The sequence below is a fragment of the Trachemys scripta genome, chromosome 3 (genome assembly GCF_013100865.1).
Source record: "Trachemys scripta elegans isolate TJP31775 chromosome 3, CAS_Tse_1.0, whole genome shotgun sequence".
Classification (NCBI taxonomy): domain Eukaryota; kingdom Metazoa; phylum Chordata; order Testudines; family Emydidae; genus Trachemys; species Trachemys scripta.
The window spans coordinates 177,821,300-177,841,569 of record NC_048300.1 but is presented as its reverse complement, the minus strand read 5'-3'; the positions used below and the strand labels follow the sequence as shown (position 1 = coordinate 177,841,569).

The window sequence follows — 20,270 nt, the reverse complement described above, 5'->3', positions numbered from 1 at the left end:
TACATGTGATTTGAGTCTGTCACCTTTTCTCATGGCAGATGCCTTTTGCTTTTAAGAAATTCTGTCAAGGTTCCTTCCCCACTCTGAACTTTAGGGTACAGATGTAGGGACCTGCATGAAAACCTCTAAGCTTCTCTACCAGCTTAGATTTGCTTTTGCTGCCACCACTCCCAATGTGCTAAGTCCCTTCCCTGGGTAGCCTTGAGAGACTCTTCCACCAATTCCCTGGTGAACACTGATTTTTCCTTGTTCTAAGTTCCAAGGGAATTGATCTGGACTTACCAGGAATTGGTGGGGGGAAAGGGAAGTGGGGGAGGAATGATTAATTCCTCCTTGTTTTAAGATACAAGGGGTTTTGGATCAATCAGGTTCTTAAAAAGAAGGCTTTTAATTAAAGAAAGAAAGGTAAAATCATCTCTGTAAAATCAGGATGGAAAATAACTTTACAGGGTAATCAAACTTAAAGAGCCCAGAGGAACCCCCTCTAGCCTTAAGTTCAAAGTTACAGCAAACAGAGGTAAACACTCTAGCAAAAGGTACATTTACAAGTTGAGAAAACAAAGATAAAACTAACACGCCTTGCAAGGCTGTACTTACAAGTCTGAAATATTAGAGACTTGTTCAGAGAGATTTGGAGAGCATGGATTGATGTCTGGTCCCTCTTAGTCCCAAGAGCAAACAACCACCAAAACAAAGAGCACAAACAAAAGCCTTCCCCCTTTCCTCCCCCCCCCCCCCCGCAAGATTTTAAAGTATCTTGTCCCTTTATTGGTCCTTTGGGTCAGGTGTCAGCCAGGTTACCTGAGCTTCTTAACCCTTTACAGGTAAAAGGATTTTGGTATCTCTGTCCAGGAGGGATTATAGTATGGTACACAGGAGGGCTGTTACCCTTCCCTTTATAGTTATGACAAATGCTCACATCATAGATTCTCCATTACAGTAGTGATCACGTCAAACTTTTCAATCTTCTTGACGGCTTCCTATGTATCCTTCTTGACAATCTGCACAAAGTTCTTAATTTTTTTTTAATTCCTTTATTGATAACATAGCCTTTTGTTTGGTTGGTTTTGCTTGTGCCTTCAAAACAAAGCTGTTTCAGTGCTCAGAGTCTGTTGTCCTGATTCTTTGTGGAAAAAATACTAAATATCCTTTTGACAAATAAAATACCAAAGCAGTTGAGAGACATGAAAATAATTGTGTGTCCCCCCCTCCCATCCCCCTCTTTGCTACATTGTCATTACCAAGGACACACTATAAATAGGGACAGGCACAGGATGTTAATAAGCTGCAACTTTAGTCAACAAAAGTAAAACATAAATCAATGGCATAATCAGTAGAGCTGCTTGGGAATCTTTGGATGAAACATTTTTGCATCAGGAAATGCCTAATCACAAAATCTTTTTTGTGGAAAAATATCACTTTTGAGAAAACTGTCCAAGGTCCAGAATAGAATTTCTGGTCAAACCATAGAGACACTCACTCCATAGTAGCTAGTAGTCCAATGGTTACACCATTCACCAGGGACAGAGGAGACCCAGGATCTAGTCTCTGCTCTGCCTGATTCAGAGCAGGGACTGGAACTTAGGTCTCCCATATCCTCGGTGAATAGAGTATTTTTGGAATAGAAAACCAGGGTAGAGAGTCTCTTAATGTCTCTCATTAAACCTGTTCCTGGAATAGCTTCTCTTGAAGCTTCGGAAAAGGGACACAGAGTTAGCTCTGCTTAGCTGAAACTCCATGTTTTATTTTATCATTTTTTTAGAATTATATATTGCATTTGTGTTAAATGGAATTACAGAAAGAATCCCGTTTGAGATCTTTTACTAACTTTGGACCCAGTTCTACCACCCTACCTTCCAATGAGTAGTAGCTTAGTCCCCAGTTCAGGAAACCCTGTCAGCATATGTTTGAGTCAACTCATATTTAGAAAAGCACTTAACTACATACTTAAGTTGTAAGAGTGCTTTCCTCAATCAGGACCATATACCATAAATAGCCCTCGCCCTGCCTATTTGCAGTGTTGCATACTGTTCAAAGATAGTAAAGTTGCGGAATCAGGGTCATGTACAAGTTAATGCTATTAGTAGGGAATACACTTTTTCTGAGTAAATAAATTTACATATTCTGCCAGGAATTTGCCTCTGATATAAATGTACATTTCACAATAAATGTGAAATTTCCCTCAAGGAATTAAATCTCTGGAGTTAACATTATATATGATGTTACATGGTTTGTAAATGAAATGAAAGAGGCTTTTAGGATTTTTTTCATTACAGATTATTGGCTATAAAATTAAACAGTTTTATATTCATAAAAGACACTTTTAACAATATTCTTTATTTTCTTCACATACAAACTAAGATTGAAGTAGCCTCCAAGCTATTCTAAAGCACTGTGCATGATAGCAAATCTCATTACTGAAACTGACTAGAAATAAATAAGATAGCCACTCACATTTTGAATGAAATAAGAAGAAAATGATAATATATTAGTAGTGCTGCATTTTATCACTGTGCAAAGATGAAAACAAAATTAAAATGGCATTGGATAGCCCAGTATTCTTTTTAATGGTCCAATCTATATATGCTTATGGCACCATGACTTCTAAGCCTAAAAAACATTTGGATAGTTCTCCAGATATTAATAAAACAAGGTAGAATGTATGCATAATTCTGCTTTCTGCATCTTTGTAACCATAGTTCGGACATCAGAATGCACTAAAAGGGGAAAAGAAGAAGATATGATGTTGGTTTAATCTTTTCCATTATCTTTTTAGTTTTAGGAAATAAATATACAAAATAGTTGTTGAGACAATTTAATATGATTTGGTATAAAAAAATGTTGATTGCCACTGGTCTCATGCTTATACTAACATTGTATTAAAACCTTATTTTCTTAGTTGACTACAATATTTCTTTACTTTTCACAGCAATGGAACAGTTCACAGTTCCAACAGTTATTTGACTTCTTAGAGTTTAATAGTAAAATATCAGTTAGCCGATTAAACAAGTTATATCTCTTTAATCCTTTAGCACAAAAGAAAAAAAAAAGGAGAGAGAGAGGAAGGGAGAGGATGTGATAGTAAATTCAGTTTTCATTAAAAGTGCCCAATGGAGCATTTCCCGTAGTTCAGAGCAATAGCCCTGAAAAACTGGGGTAACCTCTGTCTATCATTAAAGACTTTTATGGGAACAGTTTTATGGTGCATAAGTTTTAACACTAATATAGGACATCATTGAGTTTCCAACCTCTGTCCCCTGTGATAGTAAAACTAAATGGACCTTATTCAAACTCTAAAGATGAATTTAACTTTTTTTATACAGAATGTTATCTGTTACCTTTCCTTTAAAAACAAATAAGATTCTTGAAATATTAGTTCTACTGCAGTTGTCAATGAAAGACAACTGGAATCAACTGAGTAAAACTTCTCATTCTGACATTTCATTGTAGGTACAGGAAAACACCACAATAAGTAGTGATAAAACCAATATTGCTTTTTTTTTTTTTTTAAATGTTTACCACTATAGAAATGCAGGTCTGAAAGACAAAAACGGGTACTTTTTTTGTCCAAGTTCTTCCAGTGTCAGGGTTTTATATTTAAAGAATACACCTCTATAGCATCTAAATCTTGCAAGTATTACCCTGGTTATGCAAAATATGAAATGGACTGTATAAATAACTGTAAAAATAAATGGTCCAACCCTCAGAAATATTGTTTCTAAAGTGAACCAACAGACTTCTGTTCAAAAGCAGCAGAGAGTGGCTTTAACTTGTATTTGCACTATTTCCCATTGGAACAATAATAATTTTTCTACGTTCAAAATCAGTATATATATCAAGCTATGTGTAGTTACATCTAGAATGTTCCCGACAGATTGCAGCTAATTTAGAGTGAGTCAATATGCATACATTAAAATTGTCCCTCCCATTATTGATATTGTTGATTATGATAATGACATTACAGTAGAACCTAAGAAGCTCCAACCAAGAGTGGGGCCCCATTGTGCTAGGCACTGTACAAACAAGTTGCAAGAGACAAGTGCCTGCCCTGAAGCGCTTACAGTCCAAAGAGAGTAAACTAAAGTAACCCTTTTCCCAAGGCACAGATATTAAATGATTTAGTCATACAGAGAATCTATGGCAAAGTAAGGAGATGAAGTCACATTTCCTGTGTCCATTGCTTTAGCTGCAAGACCTGCCTTCCTCTCGTGAGCATAAGGTCAGTAGTTCCCACGATGGATCTTCAGACTACTTGCCAAATCGGTGGACCTTACTATTTGCAGAAATTTATTTTAGGTTAATGTTATATAAAAGTTCAGTTCTGTTATTAAAGAAAATCATATAACTAGGTATAAACAATATTAATCAAAGATTAATCAACGCACTACAAAATACATAAAGGAACATTATACAATACCAAAATGATCTGGGAAAGTGGGCCTGCATCTTGATTCCCTGTTAACTATCTTTCAGAAATTCACCTCTGTTTATGTTGTTCTTGAGACAAAGAAATTCCATTCCCATAATTTACTTGTCTGTGGGGTTTCTTGCCCATGGTATCTCAGCTTAGGTGCTCAATAAGCTAAAGACATCTATAATCAAGTCATTATATCAAAACCACCTGTGGCAACAAGTAGATCCTGATGAGCTAAACACATCTTTCAATAATCATTTTGCCATCAGTCGCAGAAGACATCTGCAATAACAAGTATTCCCTCATCAACCACAAGTAGCCCCTTTCTGGACACATTTCCTAAAGGCCAACAGGTAGGCAACAGGTAGCAGTGGTAGGCAACCTATGGCACGCGTACCAAAGGTGGCATGCGAGCTGATTTTCAGTGGCACTCACACTGCCCGGGTCCTGTCCACCAGTCCGGGGAGCTCTGCATTTTAATTTAATTTTAAATGAAGCTTCTTAAACATTTTAAAAACCTTATTTACTTTACATACAACAATAGTTTAGTTATATATTATAGATTTTTAGAAAGAGACCTTCTAAAAACTGTAAAATGTATTACTGGCACGTGAAACCTTAAATTAGAGTGAATAAATGAAGACTCGGCATACCACTTCTGAAAGGCTGCCGACCCCTAGGTTAGAGTAAAGAAATTACATCCAATCCATCATTTGGTGACACACAAAAGTTCAGTATAAGTTCAACCACCTAGCATATAGATACGGAGCAGTTTAGTTCAGATACAAATGATTATGGGATTCTGGTTAGTAATCTTAAGAGTAAATGTGTCTAAATTTTCCTGTTTCCCTCTAGGGAATTCCCTTTCACTTTCTCATGCAAACTCCTTCTGGAGTTCTCCACAAGTTACTGCAGTTTTTACAAACATAACGATTATTCTCTCAGTACCCATCTATTAGCCGCTTTTCTATTCAAGATTTGGGTATGTGACTCAATTTTTGTTTCGTACCTCCTGTGTGACAGGACTTTGAAACTTGAAATTATATTCACCTGTTGCCCTTTATTCACTGTTTTGGTAATTTTCTCAAAGCATGCTGAACAACATAACCTTTGTAAAACTAATTAATCCTACAGTGTTAAGCACATTTAAAACATTGGTCTCATCCCAGACTTAAAAAAGCCTTTATGGTAAAACCCTAATTGTGGATTTTAAATGGGGGGAGGGGAATCATGTACATTATTTTGAGATCCTATTTGAATCTTTGAAGCAAGGGCTCTGAGATGGCTACTCTGATGTTGGAAAACAGATAAGGGGGCTCAGTGAACTGACTGTATCTTTGCTGCCCTTCTTGAGACACTATCTTTGCCAAGAGTATTTCTGCCCATTTCCTTTCCCTGTAGACCTTAGCTTTGAGGGAGCTGTGGCGGCGTATGCACACCCCGTCTCCCTTTGGGGTAGATCGGGGTTGCGCTGACACCACAGATACAGTCTACGAGACTGTGCTGGGTCTCACCATGGTGCGGCCCAATGGCCAGAGTCAGAGCGATGGCCCTTGGGTTGTGGGCTGCAAGGCCTAATGGCCCAAGACAATATGGCCACCCACAAGCACAGGGCAATGTGGCCTAGTGGCCGGGATCAATATATAATCCCTCGAGTGCAGGGCAGCATGGCATAATGGCCAAATCCAGAGGCTGTCACCAAAGAGGATGATGGCCAGGGTAGGGGGGGTCCGGGCTCACCCAACACCACCGAGTCCCAACCCAAGGCCTCAACAGTGGCAGAGTGGTCCACCACTGGGTCAGCGGGGAATCCAACCACAACACGCTGACCACACACGGATGGAAGATACCACTCCCTCCAGCTCCCTGCACTTCCTACCGGGCTTCCTGAAGCTGCAGTCTGTAGGACACTGGGGTCTTTGGGCTCCTTGGCGCAGGTAACTCCCTAGGACTCTGACTCAAGCCAGTAGGCAACAGGTCTCCGGTCTATGTCTCAGGATGTCTGGCTCCTGCAGGCAAGGACTGTAACAACTCTTGGGTTGGAGCCTCCACCAAGCGTCCTTCTTCCTAGGCAGTCAGCCCAGACTGAGCTGGGCTGCTCTCATTTATATTAGCACAGCAGTTGGAACATTAGCAGCACAGTCTACGGGGCAGGACTTCCTCCACCCATAGTGTGCAATTAACCCTTTCCAGGCTAGTGTGGGGTATGCATACCCCGTCGCAGGAGCTCAAAAACTATGGTTCCTTAGCAGCCCTGAAATCTGTTGCCACCACCTGCAACCCAGGACCATAGGCACTAGAACAACTGAGAGTGAGAAACCCCTTATCACACTAACTTCTTTAAAAAAAACCATGTCTAGCTGAGAACAGCCTTTTGTCAATGTATAGTATGTACAAGTCTCTACATGGAAGTCTAAGAATAAAAGTACCTTCTAGCGGAAAAAATTCCTCATTTCAGACTGCTGTTTAATTTACTTCAAGGAGACTGTTTTTGAACACTTAAATTTTAGTTGAATTTATTTAGACTGCTTGATGTGTGTTAATAAATATAAAATGGTCTGAAGGAAGTATATGTTGTTGATATGAGTGTTGATAGGATTATGATATCTCTCAAAGTAAGAATAGCTTGTTTACTAGTGCTGTTTATATGACTCAAGCATTTGATAGAATGGAATTCACTTATCTATAACCTTTCTAGTTAAGCTTGCACCTTCTTTAAATAATGTCTGTAGTTGCAATCAATGCTTTGTGTAAAGTAGTGTAAGATACAACTATAGTACATTCTTGATTAGAAAAATGTCACTCTGTTTGTTGTCTGCATCAGCATCCCATCAGCTAAATATAAAGAGTTACAATGAATGCATGGATGGTTGGAATCAAATGTGGCTTATGTGGCTTATAAACTAGAAATATGTAAATTTGTAGTCCTCCCACTGTTCTAAGTTAAGTATAGATTTAAACAGTGACCTAATGTGAATCAAAATAGCTTAAATCAAAAATTGGACTGTTGACAACTTCAAAGAAATTTGATAGGCAATTTGAAGTATATGAATTAAAATGTGGACTTCAAACTTGTCCCTAAGTATATCCTCATAAATATCTTGTGTGAAACAACATTTTAAAAGTGAAGACTTTCAAAGTTCTATTCTATGGAACATTCAGTCCAGAAGCTGCGGGATAAAAGGACACTATCAGAGGTTTTTTTCTTTTTCGTTTTCTTTCTCTTTTCTTTTCCTTCTTTTTTTTTCAGCTGTTCTTGCTGCTTCTAGTTCATAAGGAAAATGCAGGGAAATATATAGAACATGTGATGGTTTTCAAATAAATGACTGGGTTAGAGAAATAAGAATGTTGCCATTTAGTGTTTCACTTAATGTTTTAATTAACTCTTTGGGGCAAGAACTGTCTATTACTCTGTGGTTATACAGTGCTTAATGCAATAGAGTCATGATCCTGGTTGTGGCCTCAGAGCAATATTGTAATATAAATAATAATAAATGAATAATAATGATAATGATCAAATAAGTCATAATCTCCGTTTCAGCTGTCAGTAGATGCCCGGCTAGAGATGACTAATAAGGCTATTAAAGCAATGCAACAGGCCATTGAGAAACCAAGAAAAAAGAACTCTGAAGATGGTATGGACAGTGCTGGAAGCACGCCTGTCACTTATGAGAAAGCTCTGAATCATCTGCAGCAGTCTCTTGCTCATCTGGAAACGCTCAATCATAGGTTTATCACTTATCTGAAAAACAGTGACCAGGTAATGAGAAATTACACACAACAAATAAAATCAAGTATATTCCAGCAGCAGCGTATATTTGCCTTCTATCTCTATTCACTTTCAAATTACTACAATTGATGTTAGAGGTTTGGACTCGATAGGATTTCTAAATTGCTGAATATGCCTTCTTTCTAAATTTCTAAATATGCCTTCTTATTGTAGATCCGTGATTAACTCTGAGACTTGAATATGTTTCAGCATAAATTGTGATAATTTAATACAAAAGGAGCAGTTCTCTTTTGCCTGAACAAAAGGGCAGGGTGCGGGTTCAATGTAAAGTTCATAGGTGTAACTTGTGCAAGGTTTCAGAGTTTATATTGATATAAAATGCAGTGAGACATTTCTGTATCAATTAATTGGTAAGCTTTATTGAGCTTCTGTACTATTACAGGTATGTCCCTGGAAAAAAAATAATTCACTGGACTGCTTTATCTTTCATACATACATCACTGTGTTCAGGGAACTCCCCTCCCTTCCGCCCCCATTTTTATAAAGTAATATGCACCAAATCAGCATTGTTTTGAGGAGCATGAATCAAATTAAAATCTCTATTATTTTATGAAGTCTTCAATTTTCTACAATGCAATACATGGTTTAGTTTTACATACATTTTTGCTTGTAAAATAAAACACACTTGAGAAAATAAGTTGCTATTGCTAGTAAAGTTCTTCTACACAAATGTGAGATTATCAGTGATACTCAAAAAAAAGTATTTTGAGTTATAAGGAAACCTGGTTACTAATCAGTTATTTGTTTTAAATGTTACCATGAGCAATAATGGTGGAAAGAATTACTTCTGTCCTTTTATTATGGTATATTTTGGTTTTGTTGACTTGTTCTTTGAAGGTGTTCAGAAATTTCCCTTTGCCAGTCTTTTCTGCTTTTCGGTAAATTTTGAGATACTGAGCCATACATATCTGTAAGTAAAGATCATCCTATCTCATGAGTTTTAAAATGTCTATTTTCAGGAAATGCTACAGAAGTACGGCCACTTATATGATTTATCCAGGTCAGAGAAGGAAAAAATCCATGACCAGGCAGTAGCTATGTGTATAGATGGTCAGCCTCTAGACATGATACAGCAGTTGATGGAAGTGGCTGTCGGAGATCTCGAACTCTCCCCCAGAGATATAGTACAATGCGCTATAAACAAAATTGTATTTGCATTAAGGTAAGTTAAATTTCTGCAATTATTAAAAATAAAAATTTCTTTCTTATTTCTTTGTGTTCCAGGATGCTTGGAATTCTGCAGGGCCTGAAGAAATAGCAGATATTAGAGAAGTTTATGTTGATGTTTATATTTACTTTATAATTCCATGTTTGTAGAATTCATTGTGGTATATAGGAGACTGAGCATGGACTTAACCTTTTTTCGTAAATTTGCTCTTATGCCATGGGTCCAATTTTTGGAAATTTGCTTATAAGATATACCCACTATATACACCTGCTGTGTGTCTTTGGAGTGATTACAATGAATTGTGCCTTTCTTAAATAAAGAGAGAATGGAAAGTTCTCTTACATAGAATGGATGTTGGGAGCAGGTTGTGGGGTCCAAAAGGAGGAATTTCCTGTATTATAGGGATGTTTTACGTATGGATTGGGCTATATGGACCTGGGAGCTCTTTCGTGCTGGAACTGCAGAACCTGTAGGTACCAAATTAAAACCTATGTTTTCAAAATGACTGATTTAGGGTTCCTCAATTTTTGGGTGTCCAGCTTTAAAGGAGCCTTATTTCCTGATGGTGGATGGGTGCTCATCGCTGTGTGAAAATCAGACCCTATGGTTATGTCTAGTCGGATATCCCATATTATTAGTTACTTTTGAAAATTTAGGCTTTCAAGATTTATTTTTTGTCTTTTATGTAGTGTTGGTCTGTTTGATTGTACTGAATTGAAAAGTAATTGTCCTCAGAGTCCTAATCTGAATAGAGGGACCTTGAGTTGAATGCACAATGAGTAGTTGGGTGAGCACTTACCTTTTTTTGAAGGGCATACATTATTACACTTTATCATTTATTTGCAGGGAGTAGAAATGGACTGTTGTAAGAAAGAAATTGAGTAAAGGAAGAAGGAAACTGATAGGGAGAGAGATAGAAAGGAGAAGATTAAGAATGGGAAAAACATAATGTGTTGGAACAATGAAGTTGGGTAGCTGATAAGTTGTTAGGGGTAAGTGAGCAATGGATTATCAGGAAGTGACCAAGTTTCAGAGGTCTGTAAATGATGTTAGAGGCTGTGAACACTTCTCCTGGGTGATGCCCCTAAGCAGAAGGGAGAGTGGGAGCTAATGAATGCAGTTCTCCAGATGAGTCCATTCAGTTCCCGGGAACTGAAAGCTTTGATTTACCCCTGCAAACCTTGCTATAGCTAGTGTTGGCTGATTTGGGAAAGGAGCTTCAAAGGTTTGGGTATTTCCTTCTTGGAGATCATCCTAGATGTTGCTTCTACTCCCATTTGGCAGGAGGGAAGCAAAGGCAACTTTAGTGCCCACATCAGAAAATCTGGGCCCTTATGTCCCTAGATTGTGATATGTAAAAAGACAGGTGAAAAAGCTGTGAAGTACATCCTTGTGCAACATAGAATGTGCATATCGACCTAAGTACTGAAGAGGGTTACAAGTGTATAAATAGCTTCTCTCTGAACATAGAGAGCATTTTAAAGAAAGGTTGTTGCCTGGCATCTTTTTAGCCTGCTGACATTGGTGTCATTGAAGTGAGTGAAATTGGATGTGTCTCAGTCATGCACCAGCACATTAACATTCAAGCTAGTGCATGACGCAAATCGAAACTTACTAACCACAACATTTTCTGTGACTCGTGTGCATTTCAAGGTTCAGTGGGGAAAAAAGTGTAATTATAAAAAAAAAATCCTTGCTGCCTGCAAGGACTGCCAAGTTAAGGAACTCAATAAGTGTAACTTGCTTAAAAAAAAACTCCTAAGGTTTTTTTGTATTGAAACTCCTTGGGCTTATTAGGGATTGTACATTTGAATTCATAGAAATCATAGAAATGTAGGACCGGAAGGGACCTTGATAGGTCATCTAGTCCAGTCCCCTGAACTGAGACAGGACTAAGTATTATCTAGGCCATCCCTGACAGGTGTTTGTCTAACCTGTTCCTAAAAGCCTCCAATGACAAAGATTCCACAACCTCCCTAGAGAATTTGTTCCAGTGTTTAACTACACTTACAGTTAGGAACGTTTTCCTAATGTTTAACCTAAATTTTCCTTGCTGCAATTTTAACTCATTGCTTTTTGTCCTGTCCTCAGTGGTTAAGGAGAACAATTTATCACCCTCATGCTTGTAACAACCTTTTATATGTTTGATGACTGTTACCATAGATTCACAGATTCTAGGACTGGAAGGGACCTCGAGAGGTCATTGAGTCCAGTCCCCTGCCCTCATGGCAGGACCAAATACTGTCTAGACCATCCCTGATAGACATTTATCTAACCTACTATTAATATTTCCAGAGATGGAGATTCCACAACCTCCCTAGGCAGTTTATTCCATTGTTAAACCACCCTGACAGTTAGGAACTTTTTCCTAATGTCCAACCTAAACCTCTCTTGCTGCAGTTTAAGCCCATTGCTGCTTCTTCTATCCTTAGAGGCTAAGGTGAACAAGTTTTCTCCCTCCTCCTTATGACACCCTTTTAGATACCTGAAAACTGCTATCATGTCCCCTCTCAGTCTTCTCTTTTCCAAACTAAACAAAACCAATTCTTTCAGCCTTCCTTCATAGGTCATGTTCTCAAGACCTTTAATCATTCTTGTTGCTCTTCTCTGGACCCTCTCCAATTTCTCCACATCTTTCTTGAAATGCGGTGCCCAGCACTGGACACAATACTCCAGTTGAGGCCTAACCAGTGCAAAGTAGAGCGGAAGAATGACTTCTCGTGTCTTGTTCACAACACCCCTGTTAATACATCCCAGAATCATGTTTGCTTTTTTTGCAACAGCATCACACTGTTGACTCATATTTAGCATGTGGTCAACTATAACCCGAGATCCCTTTCTGCCATACTCCTTCCTAGACAGTCTCTTCCCATTCTGTATGTGTGAAACTGATTTTTTCCTTCCTAAGTGGAGCACTTTGCATTTGTCTTTGTTAAACTTCATCCTGTTTACCTCAGACCATTTCTCCAATTTGTCCAGATCATTTTGAATTATGACCCTGTCCTCCAAAGCAGTTGCAATTCCTCCCCGTTTGGTATGATCTGCAAACTTAATAAGCGTACTTTCTATGCCAATATCTAAGTCGTTAATGAAGATATTGAACAGAGCCTGTCCCAAAACAGACCCCTGCGGAACCCCACTTGTTATGCCTTTCCAGCAGGATTGGGAACCATTAATAACAACTCTGAGTACGGTTATCCAGCCAGTTATGCACCCACCTTATAGTAGCCCCATCTAAATTGTATTTGCCCAGTTTATCTATAAGAATATCATGCGAGACCGTATCAAATGCCTTACTAAAGTCTAGGTATACCACATCCACAGCTTCTCCCTTATCCACAAGGCTAGTTATCCTATCAAAGAAAACTATCAGATTGGTTTGACAAGATTTGTTCTTTACAAATCCATGATGGCTATTCCCTATCACCTTACCACCTTCCAAGTGTTTGCAGATGATTTCCTTAATTACTTGCTCCATTATCTTCCCTGGCACAGAAGTTAAACTAACTGGTCTGTAGTTTCCTGGGTTGTTTTTATTTCCCTTTTTATAGATGGGCACTATATTTGCCCTTTTCCAGTCTTCTGGAATCTCTCCCGTCTCCCATGATTTTCCAAAGATAATAGCTAGAGGCTCAGATACCTCCTCTATTAGCTCCTTGAGTATTCTAGGATGCATTTCATCAGGCCCTGGTGACTTGCAGGCATCTAACTTTTCTAAGTGATTTTTAACTTGTTCTTTTTTATTTTGTCTGCTAAACCTACCCCCTTCCCATTAGCATTCACTAGGTTAGGCATTCCTTCTTTGTTTCGGTCTTCACCGAGAAGTCTGAAGTCATTAAGCATCTCTGCCATTTTCAAGTTTCCTGTTACTGTTTCTCCTTCTTCAATGAGCAGTGGGCCTACCCTGTCTTTGGTCTTCCTCTTGCTTCTAATGTATTGATAAAAAGTCTTCTTGGTTCCCTTTATTCCCGTACCTAATTTCAGCTCATTTTGTGCCTTTACCTTTCTAATCTTGCCCCTGCATTCCTGTGTTGTTTGCCTATATTCATCCTTTGTAATCTGTCCTAGTTTCCATTTTTTATATGACTTCTTTTTATTTTTTAAACCATGCAAGATCTCGTGGTTAAGCCAAGGTGGTCTTTTGCCACATTTTCTATCTTTCCTAACCAGCGGAATAGCTTGCTTTTAGGCCCTTAATAGTGTCCCTTTGAAAAACTGCCAACTCTCCTCGGTTGTTTTTCCCCTCAGTCTTGATTCCCATGGGACCTTACCTATCAGCTCTCTGAAATCTGCCTTCCTGAAATCCATTGTCTCTATTTTGCTGTACTCCCTTCTACCCTTCCTTAGAATTTCAAACTCTGTGATTTCATGATCACTTTCACCCAAGCTGCCTTCTACTTTCAATTTCTCAATGAGTTCCTCCCTATTTGTTAAAATCAAGTCTAGAACAGCTTCCTCCCTAGTAGCTTTTTCAACCTTTTGAAATAAAAAGTTGTCTGCAATGCAGTCCAAGAATTTGTTGGATAGTCTGTGCCCCGCTGTGTTATTTTCCCAACATATATTTGGATAGTTGAAGTCCCCCATCACTACCAAATCTTTGGATGACTTTGTTAGTTGTTTAAAAAAAGCCTCATCCACCTCTTCCACCTGGTTAGATGGCCTGTAGTAGACTCCTAGCATGACATCACCCTTGTTTTTTACCCCTTTTAGCCTAACCCAGAGAGTCTCAACACTTCCGTCTCCTATGTCCATCTCCACCTCAGTCCACCATGTCCCCTTTGTCTTCTCTTCTCTAAATTAAACAATCCCAGTTTTTTTTCCTTTCCTTGTGGATCATGTTTTCTAGACCTTTAAGTCATTTTTGTTGTTCTCCTCTGGACTTTCTTCAGTTTGTCCACATCTTTCCCAAAGTGTGGTGCCTAGAACTGGACCAGTACTCCACTTGAGGCCTTATCAGTGCTGTGTAGAGTGGAAGAATTACTCCAATGTCTTGCTTACAACACTCCTGTAATACATCCCAGAATGATGTTTGCTTTTTTGCAACAGTATTACATTGTTGACTTATATTTAGATTGTGATCCACTATAACACCCAGATCCTTTTCTGCATTACTCCTTCCTAAGCAGTCATTTCCCATTTTGGATTAGTGCTGACTTTATACATGTACTCTCTAGAATCATAGAATATCAGGGTTGGAAGGGATCTCAGGAGGTCATCTAGTCCAACCCCCTGCTTAAAGCAGGACCAATCCCCAACTAAATGATGCCATTATCCAAATAACTTATGACATTATTGAATAGAACCAGCCCCGGTTGGTTCCAGTTCTATTCAATTGTGGTTGGTCATACAACGGGTTTGAAAGAATACAATGTTGTGGAGCTGAAGAGTTGGAATTGTGTTTTGGGGTGCATGTTGGCTAATCGTGTAAATTGAGGATGTCGTAGATGTAACATTTAGCTTAACTGGAGTTCCCCTGGATTTTTAATGACTGAGTTGATAGGGAATGTCATTGAGCCATCTTAACCTTAATGTAAGTTGACTTATTTTGTGAAAGATTATGTTGGCCTCTGTGATGACTCCAAAGTAAAATGCAAATCTCAAATCAAACTTAATGCAGGACAAAAAATCCCTCTGTTTAACATTTTGATGATAAAATTAAGATCCCACCGTCAGTACAAAAAATATTCATAGATTCTAAGCCAGAAGGGACCATTGTGATCATCTAGTCCAGCGGTTCTCAAACTGTGGGTCGGGACCCCAAAGTGATTTTTGACCCCATTTTAATGGAGTCACCAGGGCCGGCATTAGATTCGCTGGAATCCAGGGCAAGCCCAAGCCCAAGCCCGAGCCCGAGCTCACCCCCACCCAGGGCAGCGGGGCTTGGGCTTGGGGGTGCAGACCCCTCTCCCCGGACCTGGGGGAATGGGGCTTGAGCTGCAACGCTCTATCTTCAGGGTGGCAGGGCTTGGGCTCCGACACCCCTCTCCCAAAAGCTCATGTAGTAACTTTTTTGTCAGAAGGGGTGATAACATTTGAAAATCAACATTAATGGTCCAGTGAGCTCCTCAGCCAGCACTTTTAAAACTTTTGGATGCAAGTTATCTGGACCTGCTAATTTTAAAATGTCTAGTGGAATGGAAAGGGTATTATCAGCAACATGTCATGAGACTATATCATCTGTTTTTCCCCAAATACAGAACAGAAATATTTATTGAACACTTCTATCTTTTTTGTGTTGTTACTGATAATTCTACCATTTCCATCTAGTAATGGACCAATACCATTGTCATGATTCTTTTTGTTCCTAGTATATTTAAAAAACCTCCTTTTTATTATCCTTATCTCCGCTGGCCATAGATTTCTCTTCATGTCCCTTGCCTCCGTTATCAATTTTCTGTAATTCCTAACTCCTGATTTGTATTCATTACTATCAACTTCCCCTTTCTTCCATTTGTTGTATATTATTTACTATTATTATTATTTACAGTTTCAAAAGACAACAGAATTCTGCGTATTTTCATAGTAAACAATTTACTAACTTTTTGCACAGAACCATCTAAAAATATTCTCTTTGAAATTCCCCCTCCCCCTTTTTTCATATTTCTTTGGATTATTCTAGCTAACTAACCCACTCCAAACTTATCTCACACAAGCCTTCTTAGAAACAGATCAGTTTTAGATGGAACACATAGTTATTCCCCTAATTCTAGATGCATAATTTTGAGCTAAGTCAAGAGTATTTAACAAAATTGTCAAGTTCTGTCAGCTACTTCCATGTTCCTACACTGTCAACCTGCCTTGCTGACTCTTCAGCTCCACTTCTCCAAATTTAGGATGGAAACTCTCCCACTATAAGTGTAGTATCTCCATGAGACGCTTATTTGCATATTCCAATTAAGCTCTGTCATTGGCAGTTTCTTTGGTTTTGCTACAGAAATCACTGCTAACAATGGAAATTGGTTGACGCTCTTTTTCTGTCATTCACCCCTCATGTGCTCACAAAGGTTTTGGTAATGATTTTAGCCTTTCTGAGGGCATGGCTACACTTGCAAATGTAGAGCGCTTTGAGTTAAACCAGCCTTCGTAGAGCGCAGTAGGGAAAGCACTGCAGTCTGTCCACACTGACAGCTTCAAGTGCACTGCGCAGCCACATTTACGTCACTTGCAGCGGCATTGGGAGCTGTGCATTATGGACAGCTATCCCAGCATGCAAGTGACTGCAACGTGCTTTTCAAATAGGGAAGGAGGGTGGAGTGTGACAGGGAGTGTGTTGTGTGTATGTGGGGGGAGAGAGAGTGGGTTTTTGGGGGACTGAGAGCATGTCAGCATGCTGTTTTGTAAGTTCAGACAGCAGCAGACCCCCCCCACCCCTTGCCTCTCTCTCACACACACACAGCATTCCACACTAATGGTTGCTTTGTCTCGGAGCAGATAAGCAGCCAGCTGTCAGAAACGGAGCTTTCAAACAGCATATCCACATTCGTACAGCGAGTTCAAAACAATGAGAAGAGTTGCTACTTGACTTTAAGGGGATTATGGGACGTTTCTGGAGGCTGTTTAGAGCGCAGTAATGCAACACCTCATCCACATTGGCGCCGCAGTGCTCCAGTGGGGGTGCAGCAAATGTTATTCCACTAACTGAGGTGGAGTACCAGGAGCGCTGTAGCCGCAGAGTCAGAGCGCTCTATGTGCGTTGCCAGTGTGGATGGGTAGTGAGCTAGTGCGCTCAGGGCTCCTTTATTGCGCTGTAACTCGCAAGTGTAGCCAAGCCCTGAGTCATCTGGGGTATAATCTATACCTGTTTTTAGATGACATACTGAGAGTATTGTCCACAGAAATCTCGCAGGAAGAAATGGAGAAGAGGCAGAAGACCTTTTCCATGTTTCATGCACACGCATATTTGTGATACATTTAAAGAAGAGGTTTCTAATCCCATCTCAGAGGATCTACTACCTCGGAGTCAAGAGACTCTGAGATATCATGGAACTGAATATCATTAATCCACTTCATTGTCAGCTCCTGGGTCTTCTGATCTCTTGTGTGCATCATACAGCATTGGAATACTCATCTGTCTTTGCCAGACTCTGGGGTCTTGTTGACAACTCTGAATGAAGTAACAAAAAGTCCTGTGGCACCTTTAAGACTAACAGATGTATTGGAGCATAAGCTTTCGTGGGTGAATCCCCACTTTGTCAGACATGTGTCTGACGAAGTGGGGATTCACCCACGAAAGCTTATGCTCCAATACATCTGTTAGTCTTAAAGGTGCCACAGGACTTTTTGTTACTTTTTACAAATCCAGACTAACACGGCTACCCCTCTGATATCTGAATGAAGTACTTCTCTTACTTGCAGGGAGAGATGTAGCCCAATGCTTTTTGGATATGGGAAACGATCAGTTCAAGAAAGGAAATACAGTTAATTTTCCATTGTCCCATGCTCTTATTGGAGAACAGTCAGGGAAGCAGAGGTTTGATAACTTAGGAATGTACATAATTGTATGGCGTTTCTTATAAAAATCACAATTGTGTGACATTGTGACTCATGATTTCCCAGTGGGATGTGCTAATGCCCCAAATATTAACACCAGTGCAGAAGTTTCTGATTTCCTACCGCCGAAGGGCTGCACAAATATAACAGGATAGAAAGTTAGGCTAAGGAAACAACAAGGCATCAGGCATTTTCAGTGAATAATGTAATTAGGCGAAAAGATTTAGCTGTATTTAATTTATTCGCCTTTTAAGCAGTCTTTGTAATTTTTTTATTGCTCTTGAGAACCTTTTTGATTAAATTCATGTCGTTTTTCTGTAGCTGAACTGAAAACAAAATGAGCCTTTATCAGTTTAATTACACTAGACTCATGCAGTCTTCACCTTAAAGTTTCTAGGTATCCTGGGGGGGCGGGGCATACAAGAGGGAGAGAGAGAAAAATGCACACAAAATACCATATAATCTGTGTGAAGGACTAATGTTTCATTAATTATGTTTGCTTTTGTCAGTAGCTTCTGATGATTTTACTGTTAATTAAGAGGAAAATAAAAAACTGTATTCCTTGTGAAAATTTAGCGGATGATTGTCATGTAAAAGTCTTTTGAATTGTAATTCTTTTTCATTGTCCTAACAAATTTTAAGCAGCTCAGATAGTATCAGGTTTTTAAGAAGAAAATTACTTGCTTCCAACCATGTATTTATTTTAGAAATGAACTTTATTTGATTACAGTTAATTGAGTTCATTTCTATTTTATTTTAAAATACATCCTTACCATGGATATCTAGACTTTCTACCTTAGGAAAAAGGGCCAATTTACCAATTTTCTGGTAAAATAACACGTGCCCTTCTACAGCACCTTCCATGTGATTATCTCAATCACTTTGTAAACATTAATGAATTAACATTATCCTGGGAAAGTAAATATTGTCCCTGCTTCACATATGTGATAATTAAAACATAGAGAAGTTAAGGCTCAGTTTTCAGAAATCTCCTTTAATTTCTGTTGTCTCTGTACAGCCCAGTTTGAGGTACATAGCATGATTTCCATAGGTGCATTTGCACTTCACAGTGAAGCCACCCAGAGCTTTTTAAAAAATCAAGTCCTGGAGGTGTTTCAGGTTTTTGTACCATCCAAAACCTGAGGAACCCAAAATTAGTGAACACACTTTCTCCTAGGGCATAAAATTTGGTTATCCATAGAAAGGGTGTATCTTAAATGACTGGAAAACTAAATCACAGAAAGTCCTGTTGCAGAGCTGAAAATAGGTCTCATATCACCTCATTCCTAGTCCTGTGCTTTAACCACAAAACCATCCTCATTCCCTCTGTACCTCAGAGAGCCATTTTCTCTGTTTGGATTGTGGTTTTTAAATCACTCTTAGAGTTCTTTGGATATTTGATGATATATATGAAAAACAAATTCCCTTATTTCACAAGCTAGTCCAAAAAAACCTCTCAGGCCCAACAAGACAAGATGGGAAATTTCAAGTCAATCTATAGAAAAATCTCTAATAATGTAAGTTTAAATATCAAAGGAGTAGCCATGTTAGTCTGGATCTGTAAAAGCAGCAAAAGAGTCCTGTGGCACCTTATAGACTAACAGACGTATAGGAGAATGAGCTTTCGTGGGTGAATACCCACTTCTTCGGATGCATGTAAGTTTAAATGTTATAGCTCTCTTGATTCTATGCCAGTGTTGAAAATTTTCTTTTTGTTTCCTTCTAGTTATTTTTTTAAACAGATTGGAACCATCTCATTGTGCATATAGCTGTGTTGTTTCCTTATTACAAGTTACCTTTTTCAGCATCCCCTTTCTTTCATATGGTTTATTACTTCTGCATGTTTCTAGGTGGATGTGGGTTTGTTTTTTGTTTTGTTTTTTGGTTGTTTTTTTTCCCCCAAAGAGCTAGAGATCAAACTATTGATGTGATGTTGGTCAAAATGGTTTAACTCTATTGAGTTTTACCCAAGGTAGTGCATGGCACCCCCTAAATATTTGGAGGACCCAAATTGACAATGGTATTTAAGAAAATGTAATTTTTATGTCCATTTACCAATACAGAAAAATGACTGGAGGGTTTCCATTCTCACCATTTTATATGCTTTAAAGTTCGACTCTTTTAAGTGCTGTAAAATAGAAATGGTTACTAGGAGTGCTTTGAAATATGATGTGCCTCATAGAGTTGCAGGTCAGCATTAGTGATCCAAATTTGGGGTCATTTAACTGAGGATTTCCTGAGTTACAGGCCCTACAGAAAATGGTTTCTGTGTGCTGCCTTATACTGTTAAACTGAGCGGTACTCATGACTGGATGAATCACAGATGTGGTTGAGTTTGATGGCTGTGAACTCATCCATCAATTAACATAACTAAGGATAAGTTAATTACAAGTCCCCACCAAAGAGGA

The 20,270-nt window shown here is 38.9% G+C and overlaps 1 protein-coding gene across 1 annotated transcript in view; it reads left to right on the top strand.

Annotated features, from left to right (window-relative positions):
- Positions 1–20,270, top strand: part of NBAS (NBAS subunit of NRZ tethering complex) — a 343,164-nt gene that overhangs the window by 245,932 nt on the left and 76,962 nt on the right. Inside the window, exons 45-46 of the mRNA XM_034766908.1 lie at positions 7,956–8,174; positions 9,164–9,366. Coding sequence (XP_034622799.1) covers positions 7,956–8,174; positions 9,164–9,366 — 422 coding nt within the window. The remainder of the gene's footprint in view (positions 1–7,955; positions 8,175–9,163; positions 9,367–20,270) is intronic.